The 27048-nt window shown below is 40.8% G+C and overlaps 2 protein-coding genes across 2 annotated transcripts in view; one reads left to right on the forward strand and one right to left on the reverse strand.

Moving 5' to 3' along the window:
- Positions 1 to 1057: 1057 nt before the first annotated feature.
- On the forward strand, positions 1058 to 18921 carry ZNF410 (zinc finger protein 410). Its single transcript, XM_009993872.1, has 9 exons — positions 1058 to 1256; positions 10193 to 10328; positions 10620 to 10853; positions 11144 to 11335; positions 12172 to 12331; positions 13130 to 13311; positions 16386 to 16475; positions 17577 to 17702; positions 18289 to 18921. Exons 1-9 carry the CDS (start codon positions 1224 to 1226, stop codon positions 18471 to 18473), a joined length of 1338 nt encoding a protein of 445 aa, XP_009992174.1. The 5' UTR covers positions 1058 to 1223; the 3' UTR covers positions 18474 to 18921.
- Positions 18922 to 20488: 1567 nt separating this feature from the next.
- Positions 20489 to 27048, reverse strand: part of FAM161B (family with sequence similarity 161, member B) — an 8001-nt gene continuing 1441 nt past the window's right edge. Inside the window, exons 2-8 of the mRNA XM_009993948.1 lie at positions 25514 to 26085; positions 23476 to 23813; positions 22970 to 23097; positions 22513 to 22680; positions 21946 to 22045; positions 20820 to 20950; positions 20489 to 20579 (exon numbers count right to left, since the gene is read on the reverse strand). Coding sequence (XP_009992250.1) covers positions 20489 to 20579; positions 20820 to 20950; positions 21946 to 22045; positions 22513 to 22680; positions 22970 to 23097; positions 23476 to 23813; positions 25514 to 26085 — 1528 coding nt within the window. The remainder of the gene's footprint in view (positions 20580 to 20819; positions 20951 to 21945; positions 22046 to 22512; positions 22681 to 22969; positions 23098 to 23475; positions 23814 to 25513; positions 26086 to 27048) is intronic.

Genomic DNA, 27048 nt, shown 5'->3' on the forward strand with positions numbered 1-27048 from the left:
CCGGGCCTCGGCGCTGCGGCCCGGGGTCTGCCTGCCTCTCGCCCCGCCATGACTGGCCCGTGCCTGCTGGGCTGCCCCGTGCCCTCCCGGCTGGGGGGTGGGCAGCCGGGCCTGGCCCTGTCCCCGTGGGCCGCTCGGGGCCCGCCCGGCCTTTGGGGGGAGCGGGTGAACAAGCGGGAATGTTCCCGAGCCCTGGCTGGCCTGCGGTGGTCTGAATTGCGCTGCTTTCCCGGGGTTTGTTATCTTGTCCCTTCGCGGCAGAAGGCGAGGCTCCTGGACAGCGTTTTGTGCCGGCACTGCTTGCTGTCAGGAGTACTAGAGAAAGCCTTTTAGGTTCTCTTTTTAACTGATCAGTATTTTCATTATTTTTAATATGTATAGTGGCTTCATAATTGTGATGGAAGGAGGGGAAGAACTATACGTACTTTACTTTTTTCTCCCATTCAGTTCTTCTCCACTCAAGACCCTCCCATAGTGTCTTGAGTGCTTTCCCAGGAGGCAAAACTGGATGCAAACTTGTTCTCATAGCCCATAAGAACAGCATTGTATGAGTTTTGATTAAATACGTTGATGAACAGAGGTAGGTTAGAAGTTGTTTCTCATAATCAGAAATGTAACGTCTTGACAGACAGAACAAACAGAGGCTTCCTGTCAGTATACGGTTGCCTTTCAACAATTTGGATAATTCCACTGTTTTGCAGGCTGGGAATTCAGCCTTCTTCGCTCTTGCAAGCTTTATGTGATTTTCCAGTTAATCTCATAAGTTTCAACTAGAAAGAAAACAATTTTATATTGGAAATGAGCTATTGCAAAAAAACCGAAAAAACAACCAAACAAAAAAAAACACACCACACAAAACCCCTTTGAAAATTCATTTTGCAGTGTTCAGATGTTATTTTGCTGACTCAGTGACAACAGAAATGCAGAAACCTGGGTAAATGAGTTTTCCCAGTACTTCAAAGTGTTCTTTACAGTTACAGTCCAACATCTGCTCACTCCTTTTTCCTTTGCTTATGTTTTTTGGTTCCTGTCTCTTTACATTCCTTTTTTTGTTGTTTTAGGTTAAATTGAATATTCGTGCAACACAGCTTCTTGCAGAAGGACCATCACACTGTTTTACACTTAGGAAATTATGAGAATAAGCAGGGAGTGTTCTTCTTTCTGAACTAAAACCATACCTGTGCCTTGCTGAGGACAGCTGCAGGAATCGGACACTTGAATCAATGTTATCGGATGAGTTAGAATCCAAACCTGAGGTGAGCAATTATGAACTGGGTTTGGTTTCCCAGGAATGTTTATGGGCAACTTTTCAGAAAAGTTCTGTGAGTTTACTCAGTTTGTTGTTTACATATTAATTCTTAGAATGTTTTCACTGGCATCTTCTAATGCTTCTATGTTTTGACTTAATGGTTTAAAATTAAAGAATATGACGGGTTTTTTCCCCCTCCTTTCACTTGTCAGCCAATACTCTTGCCTGTTCTCAGGTGACATAATTTTTTTCACTATTATAACATTCTTTGTGTTACAAGAATAAAATAAATTACTGTATTAACTACTTCTTTCCCTCAAACCAAATTGACTTGACTTGGTTTTGGGGAGTCTGGATTATTCTGTTAGCAGCAGCCAGTTCTGCTTTTTAAAGTACTCGTGTTTCCATTAGGCAGTTGGCAGCAGTGATGGGCAGTGGCACCCAGGGGATCCTGGTTGCTTGATGTGAGGGTGCTGGACCATGCCCAAGTTCAGCTGGTAGCACGGCTGAGTGTGAATTACAGTGATGTGTTGTGCACACAGAGCTGGCTACAAGCAGATTAACACACAAGTAAAGTACCTTTGAGATGTAAACAGAAACAGTATGAACAAAACTGAAGTGTGTTGGTGGAATATATCTGTACCCTCATCACTTAACTCTCATGCATACCCACATTCACACATATCTCTGGTCTTTCCTAGGCCTAAAGTCTTTCTGTGGCCAGATTTGGGGCTTTTTATCCAGTTTCTGACTGGAATCTTGTTTTCTGCCAGACTGGTTACTCAGTCCTCACACATGAGTAGATTAGAAGTTCACTAGCAGTACATTTGCTTGTGGCAACAATATTTAGGAATATGTTTAGTAGAGTAGGCAGAAGTGACTGCAGTGATTGGACCCAGTGGTGTACTGACCAGCAGTCAGCTAACATCCAGCTGGAGTCTCTCCTCTCCCACCACTCATGGTACTTTCTGCATTTACCCAGCTTGATTCCTTCTTTGATCCATCCCCTAAACATTTCAGAATAAGTTTTACACACCCTGCAGTCTCTGTTACATCGCATAGTAAGTTTAGTCTTTCCTGCATAGGAGGTTCAAGGTGAATATCCGAAAAAAATTTTTTTACTGTGAGAGTGACAGAGCCCTGGAACAGGCTGCCCAGGGAGGTTGTGGAGTCTCCTTCACTGGAAACATTCAAAACCCACCTGGATGCGTTCCTATGTGATGTGCTCTAGGTGACCCTGCTCTGGCAGGGGAGTTGGACTAGATGATCTTTCGAGGTCCCTTCCAGCCCCTAAGATTCTATGATTCTATGAGACCCATTTAGATAAGCCAAGACAATTTTGTTTTCCTATCAGCTACAAAAGTTCTGGTTGCATCTTTTCAAGGTTTCACTTCATCATTGGCCCATTGATCTGTGTCTGAGGAGTTCTGGTCTTTGTTACTCTGACCTGTAATTTGCTAGATACAACTGTCTGCAGTTTATTACATTCAACACATTTGTATCAGTATGTTCAATTTACTGCCTCTCCTGTTTCTTGCCTTTGTCTTTAAGGTTGAATATCCTTTATGCTGAGTAGCCATCAGCCAGCTGTCCGTACATTCCCTGCTTAGAAATGCAGAGGACTGTATCAGTCCATGTCCTTCCTTTTCTGGTTCTCAGCTTTACCTCTTCAGAAGGCAAAGGTCCTTAAGCAGAGGACTTAGTACTAGTATGAAGTACCTTGTGGGGAAAGCTCACATGTGTAAATAGAATTGTTTTATTGAGTCTTCTTTTTCTATCCATTTTCCGTCCATATGCAATATAGTAGGTATCATCAACTGGTAATCCAAATAGAATGATGATTATATGTTGGTAATTCATCATGATTTGGGTGATGTGGTAAGGTATTTGTTTCTTAATGGAGCAGCCAAAGTCCTTCCAAATACTATTCAGGTAAAGCAGCTGCAAACTCATAGTAGCCCTGAGACTTGGCAGTCTTGGCTTGGGCTGCAAAGAGTTTCTTTCTCTTGCCTTACAGTTGATACAACTGCTATCAAATTTTCTCCCAGTTCTCAGTGACAAGGTGGGGGACTTTGTTACTTCAGTCTGTGAGTGGGTGGATTCCCATAGATTATTTCTGACAGCCAAGGACCAGATTAGTTGGAATGTTGTTCCCTTGTTCCTCAAATAGGAGCAAGTGGGTCTTGTATTTTTTCTGGCTTGAGTAAGGTATTTGTTAATTAGATGTGTTTGCATAATAGTCCTGTTTCCCTGTAGCAGAGTTGCATTTCCTTCCCAGCAAGCCCAGACCAGACTAGGCCATTCTCAACAGGAACTGGCCTTATGCATGAAACCTAGAGTGGATGCAGAGGGTATCCTTTCCATAAACAGTCTTCTAAACCATGTTCCTCAGTCTTGGTCGTGGCTACTTTATACTGCAAATTTGAGCTCATTTGCATTGTGGATGACCAAACCTATACACACCCTCCTTCTAGTGCTGATTGTGAAAGTTGATTGTTAAGGTTGTACTATTTTCTACTCCTGTGATGTAAAACCCTATGTGCCTATGTAGATACCCTTTTTACACCTTTACACCAAAAGGTGACAGAGTCTGAAAATCAGTCATGATTTTATATCCTCTGGTGAGCCATAACACCTTACAGCCACAGGTGTTCTTTCATATCCCCTACTATGGGAGAAAGATATTGAATGAGAGCTAATTGTATTTGTGTAACGTAACTAGAAAACATGAATCAAAGCACTATGGATGGATTGCATAAGCTGCTTTGCTACTGGTTTTATCCTTAAAGAAGCCACTTATGTGCCAGTAAATGTTTAATACGTGAGTAGTCGTGAATATTCCCTTCTTCATAGGAAGTTACAAAGTCCCTTGGAGACAGTTTGTGTGAGCAGATGAATCTGCTTTTTCTTCTGGACTCCCTGCACCCAAAGCTGTATTGCCAGCATTCCTTAGGGAACTGATAAGATCGATGTTTGCATGCCTTAAGCCTTCAGGGTGATTTGTTATAATGCAAGTATTTCTAGCCACCTCCACCACAATGGTCCACAGCACAGGGGTAGCTCTTGCACAATCAAGTGAACTACAGCTCTGGTCTGTACATTGAATTGGCTATTGAAAAGGGGATGGAAGGAAGTATTTCAGCCTCTTTCTCATCAGCACCCCACAAGGAAAGACTCTGGTGAATCAGTTGATTCCCCAGAGGCTGTATGGGAGGAAGGTATCCTAGTTCTTAGCTCAGGAGCTTCGGGCCTGACACACCCCCTTAAGCTGCAGCCTCTCCTCCCCCTCACCCTCCCTCTCTGCTAAATGTTCTTCTAAGCTCTTTATTTTTTAGTGGTTCACTGGTTACATTTAGAACAGAAACAGTATCGATTAAAAATACAGTCCCTGCTGCTCTGCCAGTCTAGCTCTCAGCTGTGCGATGGGAGGATACATCAGAATGTTAGCACTGGAGCAACCTCTATGTCCCTCTTCTTCCCCCCAGTCACACAATCCGCCTTCCCCAACCACCTCCACCTCAAACAAAGCAGCTGCCTGACCCTTCCTGGTTTTTGAATAATCAGATGAAAGGGGTGTGTTACGGGACACAAACTTCAGTCTGATCCATCCCAGGTGGCCATATTCTCTTTTGTTCTGTAGTGTTTTGTGTTATTTTTAAGATCTCTAGCAGAGTTTCAAGTTCTTTAAACAGACTTTTGATGTTTATTTTTCCCCCCTCTTGGTTGAGGGACAGTTATCTGAGCCTTACTGGTAGCACAAGTATTCCACAGTGCTTATGGTCATAGACCTTGGTTTGGGAGCCAAGTGTTATGTGGTTATGAGATCTGATTAACTGTAGCAGCTCTTGTTGAACAGCAGGGATGACAATTATTTGTTCAGTAACAAGAGCCAAGAAATATTTTACATTTTTAGTACATAGACTGTCTACATTACAGGATTTTCAGACTTATGTGGGGTTTCAGCAGAAGGAGTAAAAGGGGTATATTCAAGAAGGTGGCATGGCAGAGCTGAAAATAAAATTCTTCATAGCAAGATGCAGCTGAACTTTTGCTCATTTTGTCTCTTCAAGGCTTATAGATTCTCTGTATGACTCATATCTGGCCCATAAAGTTTGAATCTCTAAGTTTAGGTGTCTTTTTGCAATTAATATTAAAATTTGTTTCAAATTCCATAGGATATCTTGGCTATAGAGTAAAGCTACTTTATCCATCTTAAATTTTTTGTGTTCTGTTAATATTCTGTGCATTCTGTTTCCCTAACTGTTCTTATTCAGGTGCCCCAAGATGTTCTGTCTGCTTGGTTCCAAGTTCTAGCACTTTGGTCCTATTTGCAGATGGATGACTCCCCTCCTTATATGGGGATTCCATAGTTGCTATCTCAGGAATACTTTCAGTCCATCTAGATCCTGTTTGGAATGCCAGGTGTTATGTGGTTATGATGCCTGGTTAACTGTAGCATCCAGGAGTTTCCTTCCCTGGTGGACCAGGGACTGTTCCCAAGTGGAGGCAGAAGCGAGATTGACTGCAAATACACGCCTGTAGACAGTACAGACACGTGTGGCTGTAAACACTAACACATATCAGGACAGCACCTTTACAGGCACCCACAAAGGACATTCACACGGTACAGGAACACCACAAATGATCTAATTCTGTTCCTACTCATCAGATAATCAGGCTTGAAATTTGCTAGCATATCACACAGGTGCTCTCTCGCAGCTGATTTGCATACTCAGTCATGGATCTGTCCAGTCTCTGCCAGACCTTGAGTCCTTCCAGTATCCATCTCCAGGACCTGAGCTTTTTAATCCAGCCTCTGGCCAGGATCTTGGGTTTCCAAACTGTGGTTTCTTTCTATTCACAAGCTAGTCCAACTTGAAGTTAACTAGATTAACATACTTGGAAACTATTTGGGAGCAAACAACATTTGAGAAGAAGGTGGAATAGACTGCAGTGAGAAGGAAGAGCAGTGTACTGACCTGCAGCCTCCTAACATGTGGTCAACCAATATTACCACCCACCCCCTTCCTGTTCCCCATGGTTGTTCTTCTCCTATCTACCTTGATCCCTCCTTTTCCCCACCTTTGATCCTTCCTCCGATCATCCCTAAGTTTTTCACCTTCTCACAGATTCCTCTTAAGACAGCTTAATAAGTTTTACCTGGTCCTAGAATTTCCCCTGTATCCCATAAGTTTGTTTTTGCCTATGACATGTATTCTTGTAACCCATGATAATATTGTTCCTATATCTTACAAAGTTTCTGGTTTAATTTCTTCAAGGTCACACTCAAGTCATTCTTATAATGGCCCATCCATCATTGTCCTAGGAGTTCTAGTCTCTGTTACTCTCCCTTATCTGCAGTTTGTTAAAGTTTGTGTATCTGCATATTTATCACCTCTCCTGTTCCTCATCTGTCTGTATGCTAATAGCCAATTACCAGATACCTTTACAATTTCCTATTTGCTTTCAGCTGCAAAACGAAGAGACTTAAGAAAGCAACACACAGTGTTTGCAATTAGTTTTTTTCCCATATCCCAGTTGCAGTAGTTTTCACAAAGGCATTACATTATTTTTAACAGGAAGGTTTCTGAAGTACTTACTTGGCTATCAAGGTACAACTGTCACATGAAAATTCTTACTTTGTCTGAGTTATTTTATGTAGAGTTGGTGATTGGATTGCTTTAGTTTATGGGAAGGGGTAGGGATTTTTATTCCAAATTTAAATAACAAGCGTGATTCCTGTCCTTTTGTTTACTTCTGCTTCTTTTGCCCCTTATAATTGTCTGTACTAGTTTGTTATTACTTTACAAAGAAAATTCAAGGGATCTCTTCTCTTTTGAGCTTCTCTCTGTGACTGCTACATTTTACTTTTCTCTAGTGCTTAATGTTGCTTTTTGAAAGTGGAAGGTTTGAAGCAAAGCTTTCCTATTGTAGGAGGAAAGTTTTACCTAAGGCTTTCTGTATAATAATAGAAGAGTCCATAAAACAAGTGTTTCATAGCGGAGTGGGCAGCAGTAGGGATCATGACAGCTTTTTTAAATTAAAGACAACCCAGTAATGTAGAACCATCTTGCTGGTCACAACTTTTTAGTCCAACTAAAAAAAATGATGAACCAGGTCCAGGGTCTATCCAGAAAGTCCAGTCCAGGAGTAGCAGGAGATGAGGCTGATGGAGTAGAAGTCTGAGGTCCATCCAGGAGACAGGGCTTAAGACAGGTAAACCTGCAGCTCAGGGAAAGACTGGGGAGCACCGGCTGTGCTTAAATGGAGCCTCTGGATTTAAATTGAGCCCCTGGGCAGAGGGTGTGTGTGGCGTCCCCATGTAGTACCGCCCAGGGGAACTGAGGCTTCAGAGCTCTGCCAGCAATAACAAGTTGAGGTAAAACTGTTTAAGGAAGTATCAGTATTTCCAGTGCTTTCATGAGAGGAAACAAACATACAAAAATCAGAGTCCAATCTATAAAGTTTTCTTGGCAGTTTATTTGATTTAATGCACTTTCTCCTGATGTAGGAGAGGCTCAAAAGGCTGATATCTGCTATAGAAATAGTTTTGGAGTTGGGTGCCAGTGCTTCTGAAAACTAAATACTAAGAGAATCACAACATACAAAGTAAGAACCAAATGATTCATGACTGTTGGGTTTTAATCACAAATATATTATGGACATATGCTGCTTTTTACTATTTCTTTTTACACCAATGAACCATCTCACTGCACAGACAACTCCATCTGAGCTCTGTGTGAATTCCTGCTAAAATGTGTCACAATGAGGGTAGTAGCTTTTGAATAACTGTCTTGTACAGTTTCCTTCTAAATGCCAAAGATAAAAGAAGTCTGTTGTGTACAGTTGTTTGCTAGACAGCAGAATGTAGGATCTTTTTGTCAAGGAGTTTTGTAGCGATAAGAAATAGTAACTTAAGGTTTAAGTTTTTGTTGTATTGTTATTTTCCATATTTCTTTCACCTGCATTTTTCAAAATATTTTGAGAATCTGAGTACAGAAATAAGGTTGTTTGACAGAACTTATAGCCTATAGCTCCTATATGTGGTTTTTGAGGGGCATTTTCTCTGAAATGTGGAGTGTCTGGATCTGTTACAGCTTGACCCCTTTCAGCCTTTCTGGTCTCTGGAAGCTTAATTCCATAGAGGGGAGGGATTTGAGGCCATGTTTGTTAAAAGAGTTTGTGGAGTTCACAAAAGAATTAGTTCAGTCCATTGCAAAAGTTGGGCTGTTATCTCCTAACTCCCAGCAGCACTTTCTTTGCTAAATCAGAATATTTTGGTATGGACTGCTGTGGCACTGGTAGTAGGAAAAGTCTAATGTCTGTGCCTGTGCCTTGGAGTTAAAGAGGTGTCAAGCATTATATCCCGAAGTCTGACAAAAGTTTGCAATGTTGTCAAGGGGACAGAATGAGTAGACAAGGCACTTTGCTTAGCTGCTCTGAACTTGGTTTTAAAGGTAAGAAGGCTTTCAGGAGTGAAGAAAACTGTTTATCTGAGTCCCATTTCTTTTTCAAATGTCAGGTTCCTTTTTTATAGGTCAAGATTTTTAGGAGCTAGCCAGAAGTAATTTTTGCATTGCCAGACCTGTCTGATGGATAGCTAAATCTGCTGGCCTGAATCACCCAGGCATTTCTCACCTTCTGGACCCATCAGGATGAGGGCTGCTCCCTATTTCTGGTCCTTGATCCAGCCACTAGTGAGGCTTCATACAATTTTCAAAAAGGTGCACACACACACATGCTGTATAGATGTGACTGGTGCCAAACAGATTAACACAGGTAGGACACTCATAGTTTTACCCACATGAACATAGGCAGTGCAAAAAGTGCCTGATTCTGTTTTCAAAGGGCTGCTGCCTAGATGAAAACTTAATGGGTTTCTCCAGGATACATCCCCACACCTCTTCTTCTGCTTGCCAATTAGGCTGGGAGTTCACAAGCATATGACACACACACTCTAGAGAGCCTGATCACTCAGGAAATAGCTAGGAGTGGAGTTTAAGAAGATGACAGGATGGACTGGAATGGTTAGGCTGAAAAATTCCTGCTTATATGTAATGAGCCTGTTACTCTCCCCTCTCCCTTTTCCTGTGTTTGTCCTATCCTGATCCACCTTAATCCCTTCCTTTTCCTGCCTTTGCCCTTTCTCTTAAACAATGCCTAACAAAACCCCCAAATCTCCTGTTCAGTCCCGAAGTCCTTCCCAGGAAATGCATCCCAGTAAAAATCCAGTACCTCTTTATGCAATAGTCCTCCTTATTTTGCATAGTGTTGCAGAGGGTTTCTTTTTTTGAATCTCCTCCATATATGGTGGGTTTCACACTAAGGAAAATGGATTTAGTGGTCTTAGGAGCAGCTAATTTGGATAAATAAGGTTCTCTGTGTTATCCCCCTTGTCATACCAGCCTTGTTTCTTTGATCATTATATACTTATTTTGAATAGCCATTAGCTAGGCATCTCTGCAGCTAGTCCTTTGTTTGCTTTTTTATTTTAAAAAGGCCAACTTCCTTTAAGTTAAGTATTTTAAGATGATGATTTTTTAAAAAAACCTGTACCAAAGGCTGAGCATGAGAAGCATTTACTTGGAAGATTAGAGTGTAGTAAAGTATCAAGTAAAACAGGGATTAGAATTTAATATATACCTTCAAACGTAGCATGTATTGGTAAAATTTATCTTGGAAGAAATAATTAAAAAGGAATATAGCCTAAGTAGCCTTCAGAATAGTCTGCAGTGATGCAGAGCTTGTTAAAGAAATGATGACAAATACAAATTACTACTTCTTTGTTATTAATGTAAATTGAAAAGCTTCCATTTACTTTGCTGTGTATTCATGGGATTATATTCAGTGTCTACTATAAGACAGTAGGAGAAGTGGACTGGGTTTAGTACCTTTTTAAATGTTTGATGCTGCTCTTGACCTAATCTTCACTATCTTTTTCAGCTGCTGGTTCAGTTTGTTCAGAATACTGCTATTCCACTGGGGCAAGGACTGGTGGAATCGGAACCAAAAGACATCACCTGTCTTTCTCTCCTTCCTGTTACTGAGACCTCAGAATGCAACAGACTCATGTTGCCAGGTAAAATGTGTGCGGTAGATCTTTGCCAGTGTGCCCTTTGTAGAGTTGTCTTTGCGGTGCCACTGTGACAGGCTGCCTCTTGCTGATAAGACGTTCCAAGGATGGAGGAACAAGTTCAGAAGGGTGGTTGAAATTCTCTTTTTAACAGTGAAGTCTGACTAATTAGAAAATCCTCCTCTCCTCCAATCTCTGTCAAGTTCTAGTTTTTATTTCCAGAAAAATAATTTCATGTGTCTTTTAATCATAGTGCATTAATGCTTTTAGTTACTGTGATTCCTCTTTCTGCACTAGATGATGAAAGAGATCTCACTTCTCCAAGTCACACTAATTCTTCCAAAGATGTTTCTTCATCTGCTGTCTTGAGAAGTCTCCAGGTAAATGTGGGCCCTGATGGAGAGGAAACAAGGGCACAGAATGTACAGAAACCATCTGAACTTCTGTCAACTCCAGAGACCTCCGGTTTATTGCAAGACCTCCAGCCCAGTGACAGCACTTCATTTATTCTTCTCAACCTAACAAGAGCAGGTATTTCTTCTGTTTGTCCTCTGGCTGGATAGGTCTCAGACAATAGAACGCAGGAGATACAACTCTGTCCCTGCTGCTTATGAAGGGGAAATACCATGAAATTTGCTAGGCATTACTGGGTGTTTCAGGAGTATTTGGCCTTCAACACCTTTCTACAATGTAGAGGTCAGTGTAGACTTTTCCAGTGCAGCTGTTGCATTTATGCCATGAACACTGGTCTCTTGAGAAGCAAAAGAAATTTCTGTCTGTTACATTATCCTTCTGTTTAATGAAGTTGTCTTCTTTTTTAGGGCTGGGGTCTCCAGCAGAGCACTTGGTATTTGTTCAAGATGAAGCAGAAGATTCTGGGAATGACTTTCTCTCTCATGATAGCACAGACAGCAGTACCCCATGGTTCCTACGAGTGCAAGAATTGGCCCATGACAGTTTAATTGCTGCCACTCGGGCACAGCTCGCTAAGAATGCCAAAGCAAGCAATAATGGTAGGAAATCCTCTACTTCTGTTTCAAAACTTTAACGTTCCATACAAGGCCTCTAGTTTTGGCTTGTTTCTTCCTCTCTCTTTCACTCTCTCTTGCTTTGAATCTATTCTGACATGTCTTCAAATCATCAGTGACAGAATTATACAGAACAATAATGTAATTTTTCTGCAACATAAATAGGCTTCTCAGTTTTTCTCAGGGAATGAACTTCAGCAGAGCCAGCAGTTCCATTGTAATCCACATATTCTCTGGTACATGTAAATAGTATATTCTTTCTGACTGCAGCTGCTTGTGTTTCAACTTTCACTTTCAAGTGTCTATTTTTAATGCATACTGTAATTCATAGTTGTTTCTTAGCTCCACTGGGTTTGAAGATCAGCTTTCTGGAGAATACATGATTGGATTTATTTATTTTAATAAATAATTCAAACAAATGCAGTGTCTATTTTTTAACTAAGATATTTTTAAAAATAGTTATCCTGGCTGGTACTTAAAATTGGTTGGTTGATACTGATAACAGAGGCAATTTTTACAATCTTAGATACGTTGGTTTTCTATTATACTTGTGATGAGCTTCATCTGGTAGCAGCTGATCTGATCCAGGTAGCTTGTTTGGCATAGTTCATGGAATGTCTGGTAAGGATTGCAAATCTGTGTCTGATCTTTGTTATGAGCTAGGCAGCAGCATGTAGAACATGGTAAACATTTAGTAGCCAGGTGCATATTTGCTTTACAGTCCTGTATCACATATGATGCTGGTTTTATCTATTGAATTTGACACATACAGATTACTGTAATCTGTATTTTTAAAAATTTTGCGGGCCTTTTTCTTCCAGGTGAAAATGTTCATCTTTGCTCAGGAGATGGGCAACCAAAAGACTCTAGTCCCATTCCTCATATATCTCGTGTGGAAAGGAAGTTGAAGTGCACAGTTGAGGGTTGTGATCGGACATTTGTGTGGCCAGCTCACTTCAAGTATCATCTGAAAACACACCGGTGAGTGGAGTAAAGCTGTGAGTTGTCATGACTTTGAAAAACTGTGCTCTGTATTTGGGATAGCCTTAGTTTTTGACATTGACAAGCTGTGAAAACCTGGTGTTACTCTTAGAAATGCTAGGCCTGCTGCTTTTTCTAGGTAATTTGTGTTGAAATGCTGTGACCAGACTTAGAATATTTTTGCAGGTCCTAGTTAGTGTTCAGTTTAGAATATTTGTATTTTAACAGTTGCTATCACTTCTGTGGTGTAGCAAACATTAGAACTTATAGGATGTTATCATACTGTTACAGATCCTTGAATGCAGTTGCTTGCTGTAGCAAATTACCCTAATCTTTTTTAGCTAAGAAGTAGGCAGTCTCTAAGGTAAATTGTAGATGAGAAGCCTAAAAATGGGGAAGGACTACAACAGACATGAAGCACATCATCTTGCCCTGAGACAGGGCCAGCAGTGTTTGCATATGTTACATGTACACATACAGTAATTTTTGATCCTCCAGTGACTGAAATTCTACAAGGTTCCTATATGATCTGTTACACTGCTTTACTAAATCGTTCAGGGTAGGGAATAGGCAAGGTAATATGATGAAAAGATGAACAAATTCTGAACAAATACCTGAAGAAATTCTTCCAGTGGACCTCCCAGACTCTTATTCCTTAGGATTTAGGTCACTCACTTCAGTTGAGTCTCTCCATTTTCTGATATAATTAATTTATTCAATAAAAAACAATAAGTTGAGTGTTCATGAAAAATACATTGCAGCAGCTGGTAATGAAACAGCTATTTTGTTGATTTCCAGGAACGACCGCTCCTTCACCTGCCCAGCAGAAGGCTGTGGAAAAAGTTTCTATGTCTTGCAGAGACTGAAGGTGCACATGAGGACTCACAATGGTGAAAAACCCTTTGTGTGCACGGAGCTGGGCTGTGGGAAGCAGTTCACAACAGCTGGAAATCTGAAGAACCACCTACGAATTCACACTGGTGTGTTTTAGAGCTCTCCTTTTTGTGTGCTGCAGAGGTGGGGTCTTTAAGAATAAACCACTTCTTCCTCTGTCCTCAAACTTTTGAAAATAGTATGTTGTTTATATATGCCCTTCATTAATACTCCTTTTCTATCAATTCACATTGATCTATAGGTCAAATTAATGAACTGTTTACCCCTTTTCTATCCTGTATAATATTGCACAGATGTCATCCTTCCAGTACTACATGATGACGCTATAGTCTAGTCAGACTCTGAAGATTCCGCTCCCCCCTCCAGTTGTTTGATGTAGGGAAGGGTGGATGTTGTTTAGGGGAGGATCTAGACTATTCCCAAGGGAACTCACTAGTTAGTGAATCGTAGAGTCATAGGATGGCTAATGTTGGAAGGGACCTTAACATCAGGTTCCAACCTCCTTGCTATGAGCAGGGACACCTCACACTAGACCAGGCTGCACAAGCCTCATCCAACCTGGCCTTGAACACCTCCAGGGAGGGGGGCATCAACAACCTCCCTGGGCAACCTATTCCAGTACCTTACGACCCTAATGGTGAATAATTTCCTTCTGATTTCTAACCTAAATCTACCCTCTCTCAGTTTAAAAGCATTACTCCTTGTCCTGTTACTACCGTCTCTCGTGAAAAGCCCCTCCTCAGCTTTTCTGTAGCCCCCTTCAGGTACTGGAAGGCCACTATAAGGTCTCCCTGGAGCCTTTGCTTCTCCAGGCTGAAAAGCCCCAACTCCCTCAGCCTGTCTTCATAGCAGAGGTTCTTCAGCCCTTTGATCATCTTCGTGACCTGTCTCTGGACCCTTTCCAACAGCTCCATGTCTTTCCTGTGCTGAGGGCACCAGAACTGTGCACAGTACTCCAGGTGGGGTCTCACCAGAGCAGAGTAGAGGGGCAGAATCGCCTCCCTGGCCCTGCTGGCCACACTTCTTTTGATGCAGGCCAGGATGTGGTTGGCCCTCTGGGCTGCAAGTGCACACTGGTGGCTCATCCAGCATCTAACACCACTGCCATCATTGTTTTTTATGAAGAAGCTTTGTATTCTGGAAAAGCACTTTTGCTTAGGTATTTCTCCAGTGTGGAGTCCTGGTGGACACAGTCATAGCTATACTGACATCTCTGAATCAGACTACCTTATGTTACCTGTGCTGCTTGTAGAGTGACTACGTTTAAGAAATATAGGGAAGCAAGGGATACAGTGGAATGACTAGCAAAAATACAGGAACAAAGTCTAATAGAAAAAGACAATGAGCAGAAATTTAATATTTAGCAAAGTTCATAGAGAATATTCTGGTGGTGTCAGTTGGTTGTTTTTTTTAAGCCTCAGGGTTATCATACCACTTAAACAAATGACCCAGTTCGAGCCTCTCAGAATATTGTTAGAGATTCCCTGATGGCCTAGGAAGGTAACAATGCACTGTATCTGGTTAGTGTTTCAAAATAACTGACAACTGTGAGAGCACCAGGCCTCTCTAGCAAAGTTGAAATCACAGATTATGTGGGCCACCAGCAGCTGTTGATGCCTTCTGCTTTACTTAAACACAACCATATGGTATGGATCTTGTAAAGAGACATGGAAAAAGGTTGCTATTTTAGACAATTTGCAGTCTAGCTAGAACACATGGTTTGGGGGCAGTTGTTGGGATGGAGATAAAAATTACATATACACCAATAATAAAATTTTGAACATGTAGTAACAGCAATCATAGTTTTAATTTTGTTTTGCATGTAAAGCTCCCAGCCAAAATGTGGATAAAAGTGAATAGGCCCAGCTGACAAATGCAGTCATCCATGATAGAGTGAGTGTTCTGCAACCAACAGAGTAGTAGCTTTCTAGATGAGTACCTAATTACTTTCTTAACTGAAAATTGATAATGTACAATTAAGAGTTTGATCAGACAAAAGGTGTTAGGAAACTGCAGGTGTAAATAGATCTAGGGTTTCTTATAGATGGAACTGATGTGCTGTTGTTTTGGTCAATGGTAATTTTTATAACTTCTTTCCAAGTTTTAAATATTTATAACAACCCAGAAGGTACAATCAGTGTTTGAGACATATTTCAGCTTGTTAACACCAATCAGAACATGCTGTGTTGATCCTTTCTACTCAGATATGTTGAATGCTGCAGCAATAAGAAGCTGAGAAATTAACTGTAACAAGAGGACTTCTAAAGGCAAAATTACAGGAGAAGCATTTTTAAAAAAAGTTTACTCTGAAAGAGCTATTGTCAGACAATAAAATAGCTTGCTTAATCTTCTATGGACTTGCTGTTACTCTGATGCTGCAGTCTAGTTAAATACTTGAAATCATAGTGTTAAACACGGTATATTGAGTTATTTGGTGGAATGTTGCAGGAAAAAGTTACCTCTAGTTTAAGACTTTATTAAGAGGGTGTTTAGAACAGACAAATCATATTGAATTACATTAGTGTAGTAACCTCCCAGTTTATCATAATTTAGACAAAACCAAAAATAGCTGTGGAGATATATAAAAATAACAAATTTCAGCATATGAGGACGAATTGTGCCTTGAGTTACTGTTCCTCCGCTCATAAATATAAATGACTGACACATCTGTCATGGGATTTTGCCAAGTTCAGTCTGATCTGAAATAAAGTATAGAATATTATATGAAGGGAAATGCAGTTAATGGGTTTTTTGGCGCTGAGAGGCAGAAAGGGAACAGGATTCTGGGAGTGTGTGAAGCAGAGAAATGGTTGTTAAGAACTTCATATAGAAGATACATCATAGTCCAGGAACTTTTATATTACTTTTTTGGTATTTGTACACTTGAAAGATCTATTTATAAACAGTGGACCTTTGCTTTGCTTTCAGTGAGTGATGGTCTAAGAGTGTTTCAGAAAGGATGTCAATGTTTCGTCCTGAAAGCTGATAAAGAGAATGCTTTGAAAGCCTTAGGAAGCATTTGTGTGATTTCCACTGAGCTTTGTTGCATATAAGGCCAAAAGGGAGAATAGGATAGAGATCTCCAGGCTTTTCTCAGGGACTTGGACAATCAGATCAAGTTGTGATCCAGACATCTTAAGAACTTATGTTTCCCTTGTAGGGGAAAAACCCTTTCTGTGTGAGGCACAGGGATGTGGTCGCTCCTTTGCCGAATATTCCAGCCTTCGGAAACATTTGGTTGTCCACTCAGGTAAGAGTCTTCACTTGACACACTGAGCTGTCTCTGAGAAAATATCTGTATTGTACAATTTGATTTCTTTAAGAAAAATCCCCTGGTTTCTACAGGACTTCTGGTCATAGTGTTTCACAACTTTGTGGTGCCTGTACACTTTAATGTTTGTTGTTGTTTCTGTTTTTAAATTTTGTTTCTAAATTGAAATTATATGTTTAAAATTTATTTTAAAATTGTTTCTAAAATGTCATTAATGTATATCTGTTTCATAGGTGGCATTTTCTTATTTAATAGAGAGAATCTAGAACCTCTATATATTAACCAAAGCCATTCAAATCTGAAATCTCTCGTGTGAATTTCTGCCATGAGTAGATTTTTCCTGTATTTTTTCATACTACATTCATGTAATTGGACAAAGCATTAGATGGAAGTGTATTTCAGAAGTGTTTAAATGCTTCTGCCTTCTGTTTTCATCAGTGTATCCTACATACCATTAGCACATGATAAATATGGCTTGGGGAAGGGGATTTTATTGGGGTAGCAACTTTTGGGACTGCCTGAGTTCTCCACACATTTTCTTTCCCATCTCCTTGGCTTCCATGCTATTGAGCTCACGTATATGGACATCATACTTGTATTGTGAAAAAGATGTTCTGCTCTGTAAAATGGAAATTCTTTAACAGTGACAAGTCACCATCCAGTCTCTACTCAGTAATGTAAGCCAGATGCTGCAAGTTGTTGTGTGGAGGGAGGAGACAGCTTCCTTGCCTCTGCTTCCTTGCTTTTGGTCATTTTATTCTAGGTATGGTACATCGAAGATTTCCATGTCACTGAATAAGAGATTCCAGATAACTTGAATAACCTTCATGAATCAGATTTTGTTACTCTTTAGTCTTGAGATTTCCATCAGCTGGCAACAGTGATACCTAAATCCTCTGTTCTGGAAGCTTATTGCTCTCCAGGAAACAGTAATATTTCTCATTGCTTTTTTTTCACTGATAATTAGTACCAGTGATGTCAAAAGCCATTTCAAAATGGTATTATTTGCTTCGTGGTTGATGAGGTCTTTATTCACAATTTGGTAATTTTGGGAATGTTTTTTGCCCCTTCTACTCCAAGGAGTGAAGCCCCATCAGTGCCAAATTTGTGGGAAGACATTTTCCCAGAGTGGTAGCAGAAATGTGCATATGAGGAAACACCACTCCAGAATTGGAACAGCTGGCAGCAGAGAGCGAGAACAGCCAGGTAAGGAAGGGAGGGCACTCTCTGCAGGGGAGAAGTGCAGGAAAGAATTAGTGGGTAGTCTAAAAGAAGGGAAGATGTTTGTCCTGAAAATGCGAGACCACAAGCCAGTAAGGAATAAAAGACTGGAGATGAGGATGGATTGTTCACCCTCCCCTTTTCTAGGAGAGAAGACAAAGGTGTATTTCTGTATAAAGACATTAGATACAGTTTCAGGGGACAGATAGTTTTACTGTTTTTAAAATTAACATTAATCTGTTATCTTTTTTTTGCATGGAATTTGTGCCCTTTGTTTTGAATTCTTGCTGTAAGCAGCCTGGGTTATTTTGCCATGTGAATTATTTAAAGAGAAAGCCAAGCCTGCATGAGATCCTGCCACACTAAGGCTCAAAACAGTACCTATAGGAGTTACCATCCATTGGAGTGCCAGATGCCCAAAGAGAAGGAACAGATAATGTAGGTGTCTAGGGAAGAAGTCTATGGGACTTGGAGGCAGGCAGGGACTGTATCATGTATTGCAGTATCATTACATGATGAGAATTTTGGTTTATCCTCTTTTCTTTTTTTTTTTTTTTTTTTTTCACAATAGAGTCACTGATGGGCAGCAGTTTGCTGGAAGAATCTACAGTGCATGGTAAGAACCTCATCTCCATGAACTCTCAGCCCAGCCTTAGTGTTGAGTCTCTGCACTTGCCAGACACTGAGTCCATTATTGGAGTAGAGGAGGGTGAGACCAGCTGCTCTTTCTTCCGCCCTCTGATATGTGGTGACTGAAGCGGGATGGATCATTCCTCCTAGAGGCTCACCATGCTGCAGTGGAATGAGTGAACATTGCTTTTACTGCACACAGAGCTGGTGGGTAGGTGGAGAATACATCATAAAAGTGGAGCTGGAGAAGACCTGCCAGACCAAGTTTCTCTCTTGCAGAGCTTAAAAGGTGAAGCCTGCTGCTTAGGTGTCATTTAGCCCATGTTGTGGAACGCCATTGCAAAACTGTGCAGTCCATTCTCCTCAAGCCTAATGCACTTGTTTTGGTGGAGCACCTGGGAGCCCCAGTGAAGGACCAGGACTTCATTGTGCTAGGCACTGTACAAACATGCAGTATCTTGAGGAACAGGCCTTCCTTCCATCCTTTACCTTCAGAGACTATATTCTAATACATCTCACTGTCAGAAGCTGACTTACTATCTGAAATAAATGTACTACTTGGTATCATTTAATTTCATTTGCTGTGTTCTTTTCCTGCCTTCTCCAGTCACTTTTTCATCCAGAATTTGTTTGGTATATCAAGCTCTTTCAATAAGTCTACCATGTAGATGTTTTGAATTTTTGACAAAACTTTGTTCAGGATTAGCATTACTAAGAATGCAGAGTTTTGCTAAGATACTGTACACCTATAATGGCTTCTGGGTGAAGAGAATGCTATGAATTTATATTGTTCCCTAGCTGAATGGAAAGGTAATGCTGCTGTCATCAAAGGTATTGTAATGCAGAGAGTCTTGCAGAAGCTCCACCAGGAACCTGAGAATCAGGATCTGATGTGGTTTGGCTACCATCTCATCAGTTGGTGGCAAATGCTCTAGTGACATGCCTTCTGTGCTACAGCATTTTTATAGGTCAGCTGAACAGGCTGTAATACTTTTAACTAAAAATGTCTTTTAATAAGGAGGACTGCTGCAACTCAATGCATCCAGCTATGGATCAGCATGAATTGATGACTGTGGAAGTGTGACACAGCAGCCTGAAAATCCAGGGCCTTAAGTTCTTGGATCTGGTACTTTGTTATGATAAAAAATGTCTTTATCTCAGTTTTGTAACTTTATCTGACATGGTAGCTCTTACAGGTACTGTATTTCTGATTTGATTATGAAGCTTTGTTGTTACAGTGTAAGGAGAAGTGGACTGAGGTAATGAAGATGAAGAGAGACACATCTTTCATTTAAAAAGTGAGGAAAAGAGGATTGATAAAGAAATTGGACAATGCAGAAACACAGCCATTTGAAAATCTTTTAATCTCAAAGTGCTTTGATACCATAATTCTCAGAAAACATTCCAGGTGGTAAGTGTTTGTATTTTTGACATCTTTATTACTGTCAAGTAAAGAAAGACCACTAGTGTGTGAACTGTACCATTCAGGATGCCCCAGGCATTTGAGTGCAACATGCCAACAGGAAGTACCTAATCTCTTCTACCAAAGTCCATCTTTGGTAAAACAGTTTCTAATAATGAAATATGGGAGATATTCTAGTATAGAATGACTATTGCTTCTTCCTAATGGGAGGAAGGAGCAGAGTTTGTAATGAGTGAATGAAGACTTAACACCAGAGAAGGAATTCCCCCTGAGCCTTCTCTCAAGGTAGGTCATATTCTTTTTTTTTTTTAAGCATTCTGCCACATACATGTCTAAGCCAAGGTTTAGCACACTGAAAGGCATTCTCCCCTTTCTGTGTGCTTGAACAAAGGATCTGACACTAGAGGATGCACCTCTTCAATCTTTCACGTCTACTTTTATCCAAAGGTAGTGCTTCAGCTTTTTAAACTTGTTTCCTGTTAAAGAAAGGGAAGTGGCTGACATGGGGAATGCTTATGAAGACTAAGGGAGATTGCAGTATTTGCTGGATTGGACAAGACACGCTCCAAATAACATTTGGTCTTTTTTTCCTTTACTAACTTCACTTACCCCAGAGCAATTCTTAGGTATCAGCCTAAACCAGAAAATTCCTGAGGATTAACGTGGAGAATCTTGAACTGAAAAAGTCAAGACGATCGACAGATTCTTCTGCTCAATCTCACGTTGCTGTTTCCTTTCCACAAAGTTCCTCTTGAGGTTCTCCTTCCTGTGTGGGACAGTTGTCCCTTTCACCCCGAGGCTTGGGCACTCTGCAGAAATAGTGATTGTCTAATACTGGAAATGGTTTGCAGTGCTTCTTTGCTGCTTTACCCCATGCATAAGAAATAGAGTGCAGTCATAGCAGTTAAGCTAGAGAAGCCATGATGCTTAATAAGAGGAGTGAAGTTCATTTAATTTTGCACTAGGTGATACAAACTGGAATGCTTTCATGAACACGTTAAGTATTTCTACTCAAAGGCAAAAGAGCTGTACTGCATTGTTTTTATTACCTGTGAACGTCAGATTCTTCTTCCAACAAGTCAGTAGCAGCTTTCCCTTTTTTCCTTACAAATTCTTCACTTAGCCCAACCTGCTGGAGAGTTTGTCTGTAGCGACGCTCTGCTCCTTGACGAGCATCATCCTATGAAATTGAAACTTAAACAGTGAGCACATAGAATTAGGGCTTCCCCATAATGGTCATGTTGTTTTAAAGCTCATGGCTGATACTCCTAATGAGAACAAGAGGACAGCAAAGTTCCCATCCAGAAGTTTTGTCATCCATACAGTACAGTATCAAAACTGAATACCAGGAGAATGTCTCTCATCTCTCAAAGCCAGAGCTCACCTTTTCCTGCTTCTTTTTTTCTTCTTTTTCCTGCTGCCTTTACAGCATTCCAGTCGTACCAGGCTAGCATACTTGTGTCTGAGTCCTGACTGACACTTGGATCCAGAATATGTGCAAAAAAAGGTTGTGAGAAATTCTGGAAGCCTATTTGCTTGTAATGTGTAAGCACTAACCACAGCAAAGTTCAATAAACAGAATGGGCCTCTGAAATAGCTTTATATCAGCTCTTCTTCAAGAAACTGAAAACCAAACATCCCGGATCTTAGATCCTAATTGCCTCCTGATAAACATTGCAAATTAATGTAGTCTGAGATTACAGTTTTTCAGAGGGACTGGCCAGTTCCTAAAGATTAAGGTGTTCTATATGGAAGGATAGAAATCTTGTTACAGCATGAGTCAATGCCATCGGTATTTGTGAATTCTTACCAATCTGGCAAATAAAAATGTTACCAACATTTAGCATACAAATGTGTTCTTTGCCTCCATTAACCACTCACCTGAGCAGAAAGCTTTAATTTTGATCAGACCATGTATTGTGCTTGCAATATGTACTAGGGACTGGAAAAGCTCTACAGCCAAGAGGTAAGTCTGAGTGTTCTTTCAAGAAGTGGGAAGGAATTTATATTTGTGTGGCCCTTCCATGTATTATTTTGAGTGTAGTAAAGAGACTGTGCAACAATTTGCACCTTCTTATCCATTAACTACTTGAGACTAGATTTCTTAATGCCTGTCTTAAATGAAAGACAATATAACCTGTCACCCAGAAACACTCTGGAACTGTGACCAGTTACCTTGGTGACCTGTTCAAAGAGGTATGGTCTGTTCTTGACTCGCAGCTGCATTTCTTCCAGCTCCTTTCTGTATTCTTTTGCCCTCTCTCTCATATTTTGCCTGAAATAGAAAAGTTTTCCGTGTTACAAGTTCTCTCTGACTGTAGCTGATCAGGAAGAAGGAATTCGCAGTAACTGGTCTTTTAAATAGCTCTGGTAATTCTCTTGATTCTGAATGCTGGGCAAAAAAAGTTCTATTGCTGGCAAGTTATGGACCCTTAGCAAAGCTTTACTACTAGACTGTAGGCAGGGGACCAGTGTTTACATTTTTAGAAAACCTTGTCTTATTGATGCTTTATGAAATTACATGTTCCAGTTGGCTTGTTTGTACAAATCGGTTTCTACAAATGTTAATCTACAGGAAACTGTTCTTTTTGGAAAGAGTAGTGTGGAATTGCCCAAGTGAACGTGGAATCGGTATGACAGGCAAAAAATGACCAGGAATGTTCTTAGAATTCCTCCTAAAGAGTTATCTGGTGATCTCCAGTTAGAATGAACAGTTATTTCTGTGCAGAATAGGATACTGACCAGTTCTGTTTCACCTTCTCTTTGTGTGTTTCCTCCAGACTTTTATGTGGATCCAGGGCTTTTGCTCGGCTGTTCACTGACTTTTGGATAGCTTGACATTTCTTTTTCTGTTTCTCTAGCCAATATATTCCTTCTTTGTCCCCTTCCTTTTTGTTATCTTGGGAGGATCTATAAAGAAAAAAGTTAATAATGAGCTAGCTCACTGAGGTCTGGCAGACTACTTGCTACTGGGGAATTTTCACTTCTGTAGTCCTCTAAGGAGAAAAGCAAAACTTCAGATATACACGTGTACAGCTCTCGAATCAACTGTGAGGCAGGGCAGGAATTAGTAAAGAAAGAAGACAGAAACATATAGGAAAAATAATGATGTAGTGGATGTGATGAGGGAAAGGACTGCCTTTTTCTCCATTTTGGTCATTAGTTGGTGTATGTCTTGTAAACAAACTTTTCTACTTACCTAATAGTGGATTCCCTTTTTCTAGTGGCATCTGTAATATGCACTGGAAGGGTGTTGGAAGAGAGAGAGGAAAGTCCAGTCAGAGAATTGCTTTTTCGCACTGAAATCTTGGTAAGTTGCTGGGAATCCTGAAAAAAATGGAACTTCATTCAGTGTATTTGTTCACAATACAGAATCTCCTCTGTTCTTTGTCTACCAAAAAGAACAGTTGGGATGTGTGGACAATACACTTACTCTTCTCTCTTCCATCAGTAGGGATTTACATGGGAAGGGGCTGAGAGGAAGGAGAAGTGATTAGGAATACTGAAGGGTGGCTGAGCTTTAGCTGCCATAGCTCATCTTTGTGTAGAATTTAGTTCTCTCGTTTGTCCTAGAATTCTGCAGTACTCCATAGACAACGGCAGAGGTCACAGGACATTAACCATCCATAAGTAAATGCTATAAGTTGAAGAAGGTGCCATCTTGATCAGAGCAAGCAGTACCACAGAAACATCCAGTTATCTCACCTCTATCTTCTCACTGGCCTGCCTCTGCCTGCCATGGAGATTGGAGGTTCTTAGCTTGAATGGCTTATTACGCGTTGCCTCTCTGATTTCTTGTCTCCTTACTGCTTCCCTCTGAAATGCCCAGTAAAGTCCTTCAAAATCAGGTATTGTTGGATTAATCCTTGGTTTGAAGCTGAAACTTGTGTCCTGCAAGAAGCCAAGTCTTTCCTGCTTAGTTTTAGTGGCAGTTCGGGAGTGAGGCTCTCTCCGACAGTTGCTAGTATCTATTGGAGCTATGGAGCTCTCAAGCAGATCCTTGGCTCTCATTTGAATGCGGATTTCTCTGTAGAGTTCAGCTTCTAGAGAATCAAAAGCAAAGCAATGAGAAGAATGAGTGACATAAAATTACCACTGCACAGCTCTCAACTTTTTTTTATGATGGCAGCTACACATACAGGAGAGACCAGACATTATGTATTTTTTCCCCACTTTCCAGCCTCTCGCCCCTCTGCCTCCCAGGAAAAAAAGTTCAAAGATACTAGAAAAGCCATGGTAGAGTCTCTTAGGCATTGATCTCCAAGATACCTCTTTCACTTATCAGACTAAGTTACTTGAACAGGCCTTCTCCTCATATTCCTGTTCTTAGGGGTACCAGGTAACTTGTCCCTTTTGTCTTGCAGATGTGTTGTGTTAATCAAGGTGTTAATCAAGGTTCTACATTACACATGGGACTTTATGTTGACTCTATGATCCAAAGAGGCTGTTCAAATATACTTGTAACAGATGATGGCTTTTCTGTGTAACATCCAGCACTGTGTCTATACTGGAAAAGATTTTAAGTAAGGAGCATTTACTAAATGGACCATGTCTTGTGACTTCTGTGACAAACTTCCCATAGATAGAACGTTCCAGGATATATAGTGTCAAACTGAGTCCTTTCCTGTGCAGCACTAAATACTTGAGAAAAATGCAAACAGTTGGCTGTGGGTTGTTTGGGCTTTTTCTGCTTTTAGAAAAAAATCAATACTGTTGCTTACAAAATAAGGCTTTATTTAAAGTCTATTTATAAGTTTACATTGACTGAAGTATGAAATGTTCATCCTTTCTCATAAATCAAATAGAAACAGACCAGTGGCTTATTCTTTGCTCTATTTCTCCTCTATTTAGTTTAGTACACCAGAGCAGAATGCTTTCTGGTCAAAACTGAACTGTGTACACTCAAGAATAAATCAGTGGAAAACAGTTTAAAAAAAAAATATTTTATGAAAAGCAATGAGGATTACTAAGGGCTGGTTTAGTTTCTATATTCAAGTGTGAAGTCTATATTGCTTACTTCAAACTTGCAACTGTGAGGGTTTAATCCATTTGAAAGAAAGTGAGCACCAGGAAAACTTCCTTGGCTGCTCCTCTGACTAGAATGGTCCTCACACCTACCTCATCTATGTTAACACTTCCTAAGAAGGTGGAGAGGGAAGGTAACTGAAAAGATCAGAGACTGGCAGGAGAGGCTGGACTACTGCACTATCACTTAGAACCAAACTGCCTGGTTTGGGCTCAAGGATATTTTTCTCCTAGGTGTCCAGTGCAGCACAGATGACTTGGGTGGGAGGGAGTAAAGCTGTCAGTTTCAAGATACTGCACAGACCTTGGATGCTTCTGGCACTACATCTGTCTTCATGTTTGTACCAAAAATCATCTAAGTCCCTTTAGCATAATCAAAGGTATGGAATCCAGCACAGGGAAGGATTCCCAAACTCAGTTTGCAGCAAAAGCGTGTGGGACCCTGTCTGAAGAGCTCAATGTACTCATGTGCTGGGAAGTGGCACAGAACTCCTGCTGCCAATTCCAATACCAGACTACATTTAGGATACTCCACTGTAAAAGTATCTGGATGAAATGTGACCAGTGACGCACACAAGGACTAGACAACACCAGGGGATGCGATGATATTGGCTTTAACTCCAAGTAACACCTATGGGCCATGATCCTACCTCCCAGCATGGAGACAGTGAGGGACAGGCAGGGAGCTGTTTTTAGAGTAAGAGCCCTGGCATTTTACCTTTGAGTTTATCTCCAAGAAGTGGGTGGTAAGTAGATTTAGGAACTTTTTTACTGGCTTGCTTCTGGTTGGAGCTCTCATTTGGAGTTGCTGCTGCCAGGAACTTCTGTCTGATAGCTTCTTTCTTTTTCTCCTCCTTCTCCAGGAAACTGAAGGGCTTCTGGGTTGAAAGCAGCAGCTCCTTTCTTTTCTGTGTTGCTATTTGCCTGCGAATCTCATTCTGCTCCATTATTTCCTGATAAAGGGGCAGAAACACATGGGCAGGTACAGGCTGCGCCCGGAATTGTTTCTGACATTCAGCTTCATCCTGGCTTTGCCTTTTGTCGCTCTGCTTATCTAGTTCAAGAAACATGTATGACTTCATCAGCTGGGACTTTTTGCGAGCCTCCCGCAGTGTCATTTGAAAGGGCTTAGGGATGGTGATGGAAGGGATCCAGGGAGATGAAGCACTTTTCGGCCTCAAGCGGGATTTGGGGCCTGAAGTGACCAAGTGAGGCTTTTGCTGCTCCCACGAACTGTCTGAGGTGAGGTCGATCAAAGAACTGGACTGCCTTTTGTTACCAGATGTATGACTAAGACAAAGAAATTATGAAGGGGAAATAAGGGAAACTATTAAAAACTAGAATTAAAAGAAGGGAGACGCTGTTAAGAGAAAGACACTGCAGGCCAATCTAGTGGATGAAAGACAGGCCTAGGGCTTATAGTTCTTTTTGCTACCAAAGTTCATGAGCAGAACTTGACGTGTTTTCGGTCTTCCACATGTAAAATAGCAGTTATGCCTACTTAGCTTTGTCCTGTATTACACTGCTAGCACTGCCAGAAAGGCCACAAGTAAACCAGGAAGTTCCAACTTCAGGGATATCTGGCTGATAGCTACTCAACATAAAAGACAATCTCTGGAGAGGCACTGAATCAAGCACACAGATGCACAAATCCTAAGGAACAGGACCAAACACTGGCATTCTTAAGATGCTGATAGAAGGGCCATTGCAAGGAACTCCTACAGTGCAACTCTTAAGAGGTTCAGATGGAAAATTTGTAGCTGATAAGACAATATAATTGATAATCATTAAAAAAACTCAAACAAAACCCCAAACTAACAAAGACTACCATAGGTCTCATTAAAATAGCAAATGTCTCACAGGATGTTTGAGGGCAATTGTGAAACTGAGTAAAACTTATGAGATATTTCAGGAAGGAATAAATGCAGGTAAAAGGAAGGCTCAAGGTGCATCAGGGTGGATCAAACACAGGAAAATGGGAAAAAAGGGAGGAAACAGAAGGTGCTGTTAATGTGTAAACAGGCTTCTGGTCAATACATTTGCCTGGTGACTGCTGCCATCTGCTCTTCATAAACAATTTACTTTGTCAGAACGTGTGTGTGATGTACTAGTGAACTTCAAGCCCGACTAACCACACAGAAAGACAAGAGATCTGAGAGCTAGACATTGGAGACACCACAGCTCTGAAGCTGGACCCTGGATAGAAGCACGTGTGATCTGCTGGCAAAGTGTGATCAGCTGGTGAGCAGGAAT

This window comes from Chaetura pelagica, unplaced genomic scaffold, assembly GCF_000747805.2.
Source record: "Chaetura pelagica isolate M959 unplaced genomic scaffold, ChaPel_1.0 scaffold11, whole genome shotgun sequence".
Classification (NCBI taxonomy): domain Eukaryota; kingdom Metazoa; phylum Chordata; class Aves; order Apodiformes; family Apodidae; genus Chaetura; species Chaetura pelagica.